The sequence below is a fragment of the Dysidea avara genome, chromosome 7 (genome assembly GCF_963678975.1).
Source record: "Dysidea avara chromosome 7, odDysAvar1.4, whole genome shotgun sequence".
Taxonomy (NCBI): Eukaryota; Metazoa; Porifera; class Demospongiae; order Dictyoceratida; family Dysideidae; genus Dysidea; species Dysidea avara.
The window spans coordinates 15,984,917-15,998,290 of record NC_089278.1 but is presented as its reverse complement, the minus strand read 5'-3'; the positions used below and the strand labels follow the sequence as shown (position 1 = coordinate 15,998,290).

General features: G+C 37.9%; 1 protein-coding gene across 2 annotated transcripts in view; it reads right to left on the bottom strand.

Moving 5' to 3' along the window:
• The window catches only part of LOC136261496 (maternal embryonic leucine zipper kinase-like), a 30,998-nt gene that overhangs the window by 5,252 nt on the left and 12,372 nt on the right, over positions 1-13,374 (bottom strand). For both annotated transcript variants that reach the window (XM_066055502.1, XM_066055503.1), the window contains exons 5-15: positions 10,193-10,309; positions 9,939-9,992; positions 9,789-9,878; positions 9,412-9,480; positions 8,784-8,838; positions 7,539-7,573; positions 3,796-3,894; positions 3,061-3,129; positions 1,038-1,136; positions 450-536; positions 143-231 (exon numbers count right to left, since the gene is read on the bottom strand). In XM_066055502.1, coding sequence (XP_065911574.1) covers positions 143-231; positions 450-536; positions 1,038-1,136; positions 3,061-3,129; positions 3,796-3,894; positions 7,539-7,573; positions 8,784-8,838; positions 9,412-9,480; positions 9,789-9,878; positions 9,939-9,992; positions 10,193-10,309 — 863 coding nt within the window. The remainder of the gene's footprint in view (positions 1-142; positions 232-449; positions 537-1,037; positions 1,137-3,060; positions 3,130-3,795; positions 3,895-7,538; positions 7,574-8,783; positions 8,839-9,411; positions 9,481-9,788; positions 9,879-9,938; positions 9,993-10,192; positions 10,310-13,374) is intronic.

The following is a 13,374-nucleotide window of genomic DNA, read 5'->3' as shown; positions in this document are numbered from 1 at the left end:
TTAGGGACATGTCAATAGGAATAGTATAAGGAAGAGCCCCAAGTTTCAACAATGTTTTAGTTTAATGCCACATTCATACAACAAATTTTCACTTACTACTATATATGTACAACACTAGAGTATGAATAAAGATAACACTCACATTGGAGATGAAATGATGGTTGGTGACTTCCCACTCAACTTCTGATTTAGTAGAATAAGGTACAACGATGTGACAGGACCATATTCCCACTGTACAAAAGGTTCATATGAATGATGTTCAACACATTACACAATACAATTTCTAATTTTGGGATTCAAGTGGAGGCTGAGATTTTGCACAGGTACAACATAGTGATACAAGTCAGACCCATATGCAAGATAAAAAGTCAAGACAAAAGATCATCATATACCTTCTCAAAAAAATTAAGTTCATTGTGATCGTGGTCTATAGATACCTGTGTCCATACCTGTTTCACTTTCATTTCTGTTTCCATTGTTGTCATACAATAGTACTTAGTCATAGCAGTAATACATTCATCATCCATTTCCGATACCTACATTGAGATAGATAGGATAGCAAGAAGAAAAAAAGTTGTTTCTGTGAATAAAATGTAGTCTTGATACACCTTTCCATGAATTAAAAGTGGAACTTTTCAAAAATGTGTACATCTTAATACTTGTCTGTGGTCCTAAAATTAGACAGAACATGTTGAACACATCAGCATGCTCCCACAGTGTCTGCAATATGTTGCTCTATTGCAGCATAACAATTGCCCATAAAAGAAGCTTAGCTGTTAAGAAGGGTGTGGCTTTCAAAAGGTTGGATGAAATGTTGTGAAATCAAAGGTGATGACAAGAAATGGCTGCACAATGGATATACATTTGATTATGTTCACTTGTATTATTAGACCATAGACCTCTAGTGTTAGCAACTACAAGGACTACTCCATTATTCAATAATATTGATGGTGATGGGAGGCTATACACAGTCACAAATTGTAAACATCACTACATGTGAGTACTGACACTGGAATGTTAGTAAAGTATATACTTACATTGATTCGACTACTCCAGTCAACAGCCATATAAAAGTTCTTAAGTATCCAGGGATGGTTGAGTAAGTCGGAAACCTTCAAGCGACGAGTAGGATCGGTCTATTTAGAGCAGTAATAAAACAGTTTTGAAGTAAATGGTTAAAAAGAATTCAAGCCATTATATAATATAACTTGCCAAGAGTAGTGGGGGTGGTGGGGTGGACAACAATTGGACTTCAAAATGGATGGGGACCACAATAAAGTACAGAAATAAAGTTACAGGGCTGTGCTTGGCTCTTTGATTGCTGATATGCTGCAGAATACATTGGCAAGCCATCCACCAGTGCACTTACCAAGGCCAGAAATTAGCATTGAGCTTGCCATACCACTCATAAAAGGTAGCTCAGAGGTAGCACAAGCAATCAATAATTGGTCAGGCCATTTATGCAGTGGAAGATTAAAAGGTGGAGGTGTTGTGGGTAAACACTTATAGTGTGTGAAGCACACTCAGAGCATGCAAAGCATGCTCTCCTTCTAGGGGGTCTGGGGGCATGCCCCCCCAGGAAAATTTTGAAAATTAAGTGCCAGAAGATTGAATTTTGGGGCATTTCTGACTGAAATATAGCTTTAAATGTATAGCATAAATGTACCCATTATTGTAGCTCACGTCATTAATATTGCATAATACACCGCTTGAGTTCTGCTGTCTATGTTACAAAGTACACAGTAACTAATATACAATAACTCAGTCAAATACATGCATCAATTTTAGGCTTTCCAAAGATTTTTAACCTAAGTTCTGAATCTCCTATAAAGTCAGTAGCAAGTTTCTGTAAATCAATTTCTATTTCTTTAGGATGATGAGGAAGCTCAGGAATGGGTGGAATACCACTTTCTTCTCCGAAGGAAAGAGAGAAATTCATTAACGCATCATCGCCATGGCAGCACGTGTCAAGCCCACAATCATTTGGCTATACACAAAATCGATTGTGGGAGCCGAAGTTCGGAACGGGTGGGGCTGGAGTCAGGACCGTCGACAGCTGCTGTGTGAGCGATTCAGATTTATTATAGTTCAGCTGTGTGATAAAGTTCTGTTCTTGCTTGGGTAGGACCAAGCTGGACAGTCCGACTGGTTGCACCGCCCGCTCTGTCAAATATTGGTAAGGCCAAAACCGGACCGGCCGGACCGGTTGCGCCGCCCCTGTAGCTCTAACGCAAGCCTTGAGTATTGCTGAGGCTTAAAACCAATAGTCTGGTAGTGTAGCTACCCAATGGTGATGCTAGTTTGAATTTTTCAGATGTGCAATTTTCTGATGTGCGATTTTTGTAAAATCTGGTCACAATTAAATCCCACTTCTATACCATTTTTTAATAGTAAAATATACACAAAACTTTATCATTTGGTGCATACATGAATGCATACATAGTACACACATACATGCACATATGTGCACACACAGATCACATTAACACACACACCACACACACACACACACACACACACACACACACACACACACACACACACACACACACACACACACACACACACACACACACACACACACAAACACACACCACACACACACACACAAACACACACCACACACACACACACACACACCACACACACACACACACACCACACCACACCACACACACACACACACACACACACACACACACACACACACACACACACAGTCACTACACTACATTTATGAACTTTTATGGAACAGTGGACATCAATACAGTACTTGAGGTAATCAATGAACAAGACATTGTTATAATGATACATACAGTACTATCATGTTTGGTGATGACCCATGTTGCCTACATTTATGATATTCAACATATAGTAATTGATAACTTGCAGTTTGTGATAGGATCTGCCGGGTAAGTGTATTTTAAGATGTAGTCACAATTGTGCAGTAAAGCTTCAATCCTTAGAAGATCTCACATGATTTGTATTTATGATATTTTATTGTGTGTGAAATTAACATGAATCTAATTCTTTACACACACATACACACACTACACTTACTTGCAATAGCTGAGCAAGCAGTTTGATACTGTCCCGTGACAGCCATATTGGTAAATCAAAAACTCCTTTCTGTATAACACAACAACAAACAGTTACAACATATGTGACTGAAATTTTGGAAAAAACATTCCAAATTGCACATTAGAAGTTTTGAAATAAAGAATTCAAGTCAGCATAACTTACACAAGAGATGCATCAATCTATTACCTTTCAGACCACTTCCAGTACTTGTAGCTGCTTGTAGAGTTTCCTACCAAATAATTAAGATAGAAAATCTGAGCAGTTGGACGAGCAAAGCAGTACCAGAAGTGCTCACAAAAGGGAAGTGGGGTGGTGTGGTGGACAAGAGATATACTTCAAAATGGAGACAGACCATGACAGAAGTCCACACACAAGATTATAGGGCTGTGCTGGCTTCTTAGTGTTAGTGGCTGATATACAGCGAAATCAACAGAAAAAACTGTTTGGCCAACATTATCAGGCCATCCACCAGTAAACCACTGATTCTTGCCAAGCCAGGCCTTCACAATTAAGGTCTGAAACCACCATTCGAGCTCTGCACACCACCCAGAAAAGATGTCTGTTAAAACCAGCCTCAAGTAATTTGAGTAGAACTGAAGGTTAGTACGGTAGTGTAGCTATCCATTGGTGGTGTTAGTTTGCTTTTGCCTGATGTACGATTTGGAATGGTTTTGTAAAATCTGGTCACATGTTGTACATGATATACAAGCTCACCATGATGAGATCATAGAGTTTAGGAGTGTGGTCATCATCAAATGGCAGGAATCCATTTAGAAGTACATACAGTAGTACTCCCAGACCCCAAGCATCAGCCTAAAATTAGTAAATTTTATCACAGTCAGTTTGAGATATCGAATGACCAGACTATGGAGTAAGCTATCCATTCTCAGACCCTCATTCTCGTAAAAACTGCTGGATGGAATCATGTGAGAGTTGGTGTGTACATACAATCTAACTAAACCTCCACGTTTTGTTATTTTACAGTATTCTGGTAATGGTCACTTTAGACTGGTAACCTCAATCCACATAAAAACAGCCAAGCTGTGAAAAAGTGGTGTGGCCTTTAAAATCCTGGGTGAAAAAGTCGTGGAATCAAAGGTGGCGGCCAAGAAATGGCTGCAATGATGTTAATGCTAATATATTTTAACAATGAGCCATTATTAAATTTTTTTAGCATTAACATCATTGCAGCAATTTCTTGGCTGCCACACCTTTGATTTCACGACTTTTTTCACCCTGGCTTTTTAAGGCCGCACCACTTTTTCACAGCTTGGCTGTTTTTGTGTGGGTTTCACTTTTTTTTGTACTTTATAAGGCCCCAAAACCCAAAACCAGCCTACGGCTGACTTTGAGGTTTGTTTTTACTCACATTTCTTCTTTTCTATGTAGATACAATGATGATCATTGAAGACAGACTTATAAATGTATTTCATTGCATGATTTAATATTTGATAATATTATTGCAATACTCTAATAAAGTGCACATTTTTTGAGGACTTCTAATAGAACATACATAGAATGTCTAGAGCAATCTAGTACTTCTATTGGTAGATTTATGAAATTACAAAAATTTGATTATAAGCAGATTTCAACTAGAAATTTCATTTAAAAAGTAGAAATTAAGTGAGGTGATCAGCCAAAGTAGCAGTAGTTCAGTGGTTAAGGATGCGGGTGTTAGGTATGGAGGTCCCTGGTTCAAACTCTGGTAAGTTTTTTTCAACATTTTTTGCACACCTTTCTTACTCCACGGTGACTGCTCTATTAGAGTATCTCGATCCGCAATTTTACACTTGCCTGGTTTTTGCTTTATAACTTTGTCGCTGTAACTCTATTGCTATTCAAACTATCAAAAGGCACTGCTATGATGATCAGCCTATCTACACACCAATTTTCAAGTTATTTCTATACTTGGTTTACACTGTAGCCGTGACAGAAGTTTGATTTTTTTACGTGAATAAATGCTCATAACTCCTTGAATATTCCTCAGATTCACAACAAACTTGGTATGTGAATCCACTGTTACATGCTCTACATTTGTGCCAAAGACCGAGTCAATCGAGTTACACGTTTGCATTTTATAGTAATTTTTGCAAAGTGTGTGAAAAGAAATCGAAGCCCCCATACGGCACGAGAAGAAAAAAACGAAAAAATGAAAATGAAAATTTGAACGCCAATATCTCGCAAATGGCTGTTGCGAATTTAATCAAATTTGCTGTGTGGCGTACCCTACCTGGGGGACAGCTATAATGCAAAAATGGTGTGCTTTGGAGAAGGGGCCATGGAGCTATGCACGAACAAAAAAGCTGTTTTCTTTCTTCCTGTTAATATACTCACGATGTGGTTGCTGGCTTTCTTGGCCGCACGACACACTACTGTGTGTCTTGATATCCATTTACTTGATTAGACAGGCTCCATTGGATCAAAGTCATTGCTCAAATTCCAGTACTCTCAGCGAGTCTAGTACAACAACCAAATAATTTTTTTTGGCTCAAACTTGGAGGTCTAGTCAGGCTATATATGCAAGGTATGCCCACACCAATTGTATTGTACATGATTACATCAAGCAGTTTATATACAAGAGCAAGTGTCCAAGTATACATGGTGTCTGACAATGGATATAGGTAAATAAACTAATATCCATTTGGTTCCACATGGGGTACTTTGAGATAATAAGTCACTCTCTAGAGTTCCTTGGATACATATACATGAAATTGACAAGGAAAAAACATCCTGACCACCTGGCAGACTCCTGTAAGTGTTCAAGTGTTAATCAGATGGCTGCAGCTTCGAGGCTGTCTAGGTCCAGTCATGGATTTTTTTCTCCTTTCTTCACCTTTTCAAACATACTTTCTGTAACAACTTTAAACAGGCTGTAGGACCAGGTGTCCTACAGACCTTCAGCACTTGTGCTGTAAAGCCTTAATAAATAAAAATAAATAAAAAGCTTACTCTAATGCTGTACCAGGGGTGGATCCAGAGTTATGGTCAAAATGAACTGAGCCACTAGATTGTCTCTGGTTTGGTAAGGTGAGACAAGAAAAAAGGTCACAGCCAGTTGAAAGTAGCTGCCCACCTCTCCAAATACACATTTATCACTGATAAAGTACATCAAAATCCTTAAATAGCTCACTCTAATACTGTGACTGCTTTATTAGAGCGACTGCTCTATTAGAGTATCTCGATCTTGGTATACTAAAAATTTTTGGAGGGGGGTCAAGAGCCCCCCTTGACCCCCCTGTATCCACCTCTGTGCACCAACATGAGATGTCAATAATCTGACAGTCAACTTACGGAATTAAAATAATTATTATTGTTAAAACTGATAAACATAGCTAATGTATTGATATATAGTGAGGTACACACTATTATTTGTGTAATATAATAGTTGCAATACATTTCAAGGGGAACAACAACATGTTGTGATGTAGAAAACTATACATGTTGTAGAAACATTGTAGGTGTACATAAGCAAGTATTCTAAAATAAACTTGTACTGTATCAGCTGTTCCACCACTTCATAGTACTAATATATTGAATAAAATATAACTAATATAGGGATATTATTCCAATAACTGATTCTGTCACTGGTGCAAAACTAGATATCATACAGTACAGTAGTACTGTATATTAGGGATCATGAAGGTTTGGGATTTCTGGCCAAAAATATCACCCTAAAATCAGTCTCACAATATGTTTCATGGTGTATTGGTTAGGTATAACCAAGCCTCAGTGTGACCTGAAATACTTCCAATAGGTTGCTACAAAATTATAAAATAAATTATTTAGAGGAATTTTTTACTGACTGACTGACTGATGCCTTCAGACAAGCATAACTCAATAACAGCTATGGCTAAGGGCTTAATTTTCTCACTGTTCAATGTCACTTTGGCTGGACAGTGCCTTTTGGCATATCACACTTTGTACAATGTATGCTTCATGGACTTACTTAGTAGTGTCCTTCTTTGTGTCCCATCTATCTTTGCTGACAGTGTAAGGTGTCGGTTCGTGGTAGCACCGCATGATGGCTTTCCTACTTTGATGTGAGTAACTGATTGACTGCATAGGTCCTTCTCCTAGTGTTCTTCATTTGTAATGTTGGGTAACGGGCTGAACGTAGCTGAAAATAAAATGTAATGGTCACTTTGCTATAGCAGTTATTGATAGTTGGGGCACACATTCAATTGAAAATAATAAGCCTGGTGCCAATCTTTTTTAAATGCAATATGTGTGGGTTCACCAGTTATAATAATGTTGCAAAAAAGTAAACAAACAAGTATAAGGAAGAAGTAGGGATAAAATATCCAGTAGTAAACCTTCAGGTGTAGGCGACCTCTCTTATTTCACTACTTTTTATTTTAATCCCTAACCGAACGTATAATTCCTAGTTTTTCCTTATACTTGTAAGTATTACACAGTAGGTACTTGTTTGTTATGATATATGTTACATTTTAAATTACCTCTGGTCCTATGTAAGGCCCTCCTTTAATGACTTCTGTAGCAAGCAGATAATATATATATACAAACCATTCAATTATTATTCAACAAAAAGTTGGTACAACATTCACACAGGGTAAATAGCTGCGCTAATAGTAGTACATTAGTAAAACAGCTTATAGTTGTAGTTAACACATTTTCAATACTCTATATAAAGCACTTGCGAGGGTGAAGATCAAACAAATAAAAGTGCTATTATTTCCATACAGCACTGAAAGGAAAATATAGCACTGTGTACAGTACTGTTGATCATGTGCATAACATTTTAAATTGTCATAAGTAGCCAAAACTATGTTATCTGTTTGTTTTATCTCCAACTTGTACTATAGACACTTACTGGCTGAAAAGCAATGTGGTTTGAGCTTACAAAATGACGCTCCGAACAAAGATGACCAGAAAGTACTTTAAACCAGTTAAGCACCGCCATGCTTGTGCAATATGAAAAAAAAATAGCACTATTGTGGGGTCTCAAGCCGAATATAGCATTTGAATTCACTTTGTGTTGTATTAGTTTCTCACCCACGCCCTCATGCTATTTCATGGCAGTGTTTTAACTAGCTATAGTATATGTACAGAGTATGGGGTAACGCGTTATGTAATAATATCACTTTTACAGTATCGGGTAATATAATGCGTTACATGACAAAGTAGCGAGTAATATGTAACGGATATTTCATCCGGAAATTGTAACGAATGTAACACGTTACTTCCTTTTAAGGCACATTGTATCCAGGCACGTGATTGATTGCATTTTGGGTCCAGACAAGACTGGAGATAGCGTTATAGGAATGGACAAAGAATGATAGTGTATGGGGAGTGCCCTTGAGGCCAAGATACAACAACAAAGTATGTATACTGACACCAGAGAAACACCTGCGTGTCTTGCTCATGTAACTTGTAGTTGTAGGCTGGTAGCTTGTATTTAGAAGGTTGGACTTACTTTATAGTTTGTAATGAACAAATGTAATATGTATTATTACTAGCTACAGCCCTCATAGTAGCAAGTAATATGTAACTCGTTACTTTTTTCAGTAAGTAATATGTAACTGTAGCGCGTTACATCGCATAAAGGATCTATGGTAAAAGTAACTAGTAATATGTAACTAGTTACATTTTTAGTGTAATGACCCCAACTCTGTATATGTACACAGTATAAATGACACAGCATACAAAAAGTTATAAGTACACTGGATATATTGCTGGCTGACCTGGTGCAGCATAAGTTGGTGAACCACACAGTGTACCCAGTGGGGCTTCAATGGTCTAAACAATAATATTTGGCATTAATTTCTGATCATCCATTTTATTGCAAGGCTACCATTATCAACACTGACTATTCAAGAATGGCCACAATTAGTGGGTGACAATTAAAAAATTACAACACATTTATTTAAGCTTATCCACACAGACACCTATGCAACAATGGAAGGTTGCTAGATGGCCACTATATTACACTGACAGTCAAATTGTTGTTAAGTAATTTATAGCCAATCATAGTATACAGCAGACCCTCAGTTAACCAACCCTCATATATCCGAAATTGAAAATGCACCTCGAAAGGCTTTGCCTCCCTCCAGTGCCTAACTGATAAAGCAGATAAAAACAAAGACTGTCTTATTAGAGTATTTTGAGCACAAGTGTATGTTCTATTAGAATACTTCAACAGAACTCTGGATATAAATGAATGGGCTTTAGTTATCTGAACACTTTTACCAATGCCTGAGACACATTGGGGTTTAGATAACCAATGGTCCACTGTGCTTTTATATTCAATACCTTAAGGTCTTGTACAATAAAATATAATATGTAATAGATGTATATGGAGTATGTACACACCTGTGGCTCGGCTGCAAGGCCAAAGTCAATCAGTTTAATGTTGGAGTGTTCATCTAACAACAGATTTTCCTGTATGCAGCAAATAGATGCATACACGAATACAGTTTACATGTACAACTATGTAATGTAAAAATACACAAAGATATTTACATATTGCAGCAATTGCATGAACACGCAAGTCTACAACTTGAAATAAAAGGTTATTTTTAACCAAACCCACCACCACAAGTCATGCCATTTGGGGTTTACACAGTATAAGCAAAGCAATAAATACTCTACTACTTTGCAACATATGCCAACACCTTGGCATAACAAGGAACTGATTGTACATACAAAAGCAGTTGTAATATACACACTTAAGGTACATAAATTCATACTGGCTTCAAATCACGATGACAAAATCCTTGAGAATGAACATAACGAATAGCTGAAACGATCTGACGAAAGAAGCTTCTTGCTTCAATCTCCTAAACAACACAATAGTGGATGAAGTACATCTGATAAATGACTATATACAATTTACTGACCTTTAACCTTTGCTTGGCTTCAATGTAGTCAAAGAGTTCACCACCAGAACAATACTACGGAGAGACAATACATGAGTTGTTGATTGCGTACATGCAAAACCTTTAATCAGAAAAATAAAGTGTACAAAAAATGGTATGATGTATTTTGGCTTTGGAACAACTTTGTGCCTAAAGCTTACTAATATACTATACAAGCTTTGTCTATGCTTATGCGAACATGTTTTAGTTTCATAACAAATTAACAATTCACTAACCTCCAGCACAAGGTAGTACATTTGAGTAGTCTCCACTACTTCATAAAGTTGACAAATGTGTTGGTGGTGTAGTCGCTTTAAAATACTGATCTCTCGAGCTGCTCTTGGTAGGTCATCCTACAGTATGTACATGGAAGTTTATGTTTAAGGAGCACACAGCACACATTTAGTTAGATACTGTAAGAAGAAGGTGGCAAATAGAATAGTGCATGCACACGCACACTATCACATGTATTAGGAGAGAAAGCATGCCCCAGCATAAAAGGAACGAGCAGTCATGGTGGCTCTGGTGATAATTCACCATCTTGATGCATTTACAAGTTTTGCTGGAATGGAGGCATTCCTGAGGACAGCAGCTATAGCCCTTCAGTAGTAGACCAGGTATTACTCTAAAGTGCATGATGTTGGTAGACAGTACTGGCTCATCTAGTTGGTGCACATGTTTGAGCTGGGGTGTCACACCCAAGGCTAGGGGAAAAGTAATGAGTTGCATTGTGCTATTATGAATGAATTACATGTTGGAAGTATTGCATGGGTGAGGCAAGCCTATCTATGACTGGGGCAATTCTTTAGTTTAGATGCTGCCTATCTTGTAGACAAAGTATTAATTCTGCCTCTGCCTCTATTCTCCTGTTTGCAATTGCTTTCAATCGAATGAGTATCCTTCTCTACGATGTACCCCCCCCCCCCCCCCCTCATAACTGCTGCGTTGAGCATACATGTGTGAATACTCCAGGAGCCTTTGACAAACATCATTCACTGTCCACCTAAACAAAATAAGACCCAACCAACTGCAAAGCATTAACATTGAGCTACCATAGCATTATAACAGTGCTCACTACAATGAACAAGTATTAGCAATTTTGCACTTGAAGAGGGATCACAGAAATATAAAGCTATGGAGCAATGGAGGTCATTTATGCCTGCAGCTATACTATAATGGACATTTAATTTCTAATATATAGCCATGGAATTTCTACTAGTATAGCTGCAGATGTTAGACGACTTCCCTTGTTTCATAACTTTTTATTTCTATGATCCCTATTCAAGTGCAAACTTTCTAACTATTCTCTATACTTGTTTGTTTACTTTTTTAAATATCATAATTCATTACTGGTGAACCAGTGCATACCACAACAAAGAAAAGAATGGTACCAGACACAAATCAGCTACACACAGTTGAATGCATATCTTGACTATCAATTACTGAAAAGCAATATGGCCATCCTGCTTCATTTTCAGTTACGTTCAGCCCATCATATAGCATTACAGAAGAGTATACGAGAAGTACAAAAGTAAGTCTATGATGCATACATGGAAGTTGCTTTGGTTGGTGAAAAGGCACATCTCAAGCTAAATCCGTACATCAAACAGTGAAGAAATCAAACCTGTAGCCTTAACCATAGTCGAGTTACGCTTGGCAGAAGGCATCAGTCAGTTATCAGGAAATTCAGTTAAATTCCAACAAGTTTAACAACTTGTTGGGAGTGTTTGGTTTACTCTGAAGACACATTTGGGTTTGATTATGTCTTTGGGCAGGAAAGCCCAAACTTTTGTGGTCCCTACTACACAGTATCTGTCCAACATTTGTCAGCTTGTCTTGCAGAGGTTGCTGTACCTATATGGATATTGTATTTCTATATATAGTTGTTGTACCAGACTATCCAGAAATGTGCTGAAACACTGCTAGGTATAAAGCTATTCCATTCTTGAAGATAAATAGTGAGCCTGTACGGTTACTCCTTGTTGCTAGCTATGATAGAATACCCTTGACTGAACATACATCATCTCCTGTTACACTGAGCATTATATGCATCAATCCCTTTGGATCAGTCTTGAAATCCTTCATTGTTACTCATAACTATTGGGGGTTTGTCTACTGCCTATGGAAATGCTAGCCTACTAGAGAAAGATGACACAAAGCACCATACTAATGGTACTGTGAATTCACTCTCCCTCAAGTGAGAGAATTCAAAGAACACTAGGGACTCTCTGGTTAGCAAATCTTTGATCTTCTCTATCATTGCTAAGGTGATGTAGAGAAAAAATTGATAGGTAGTGGTTGCTAAGTAGCACAGCTGATTGGAGGGATGATGTGTCTGTCAAGTGATGTGATGGGTAACAACTCCAAGTTGTAGCCTGTCCCATAGAATAAGGAAGACCAACAGCAGTGGTCATTAACTGATATTTGCATTTTAAAATTGCTTGTTTATAGTTTAAATAACAAATGCAGTGACAGTACAGTGACAAGAAATGGTTTGGCTACAGTACAGTGACAAGTTGAATATGATCTTAATTACTTTATATGGACTAGAGTTAACATTGTTTGCTGAAGAAAGTTTGGTGAAGTCCAGTTTAACTGGAAGGGGTGAGAAGCTTGTCAAGGAAAGTAGGACAAGTGTTGGAAACTCAACTCCCCTGAGGTATGCCTGCTGGATACATCATCCAATAATCGTATTGACTGCTATACTGCAGATGTCTGCTATGTGGGATGCTCTAATGTGTATATGAAAAAGGTGGCAGGCAACACAGAAGGTGCATCATTACTTGGTCGTTAGAGTGGCCTTTGCTGATCACTGTGACTAAGCCCAGATTGTTGCACTGGAATTTCGCACTCTTTCTTGATAGAAACTGGATCCCAAATGATGCAGCTAATAATGATCAGGATAAGTTCCTTTGCCATTGTGCTGATAGTTGGCCATTCAGACATCCATGTATATATTGGAACCATAGGTTTGATTGGAAAGCTCCATGACCCCATGAGCCAGATACATCCGTTTGAATACAGCAATCTGGTGTGCTATGACAGTATAATACATAAGATGCAAGAAACTGTGATCATTCCAGCTGGAAACAAATTAAAGGTGTGACACCAGTACAAATGTGAGTGAAAGGCTTTATTAGGCAGGTGTGGTAGTGGAGCATTTTAATCTTAGCAGTGATACAGTAACTGTACAACCAAGCTGTGAAGATTTTACTAATGTATTGCAGAAGTCCAATCCATAATATTATTTGACTTTTCATGTCATCAAGGTAGCTTCCTGGCCAAGAATCCAGCATTAAAGTTCTTCTAGAATATTGAATAGTTTGGGAGATGATTATAACTTAGCCAAATGGCAGGTGTGTGTGTTGACGAATGTTCCTTTGTTCCAATACAATGCCAACAGGTACTGATCAGCAGA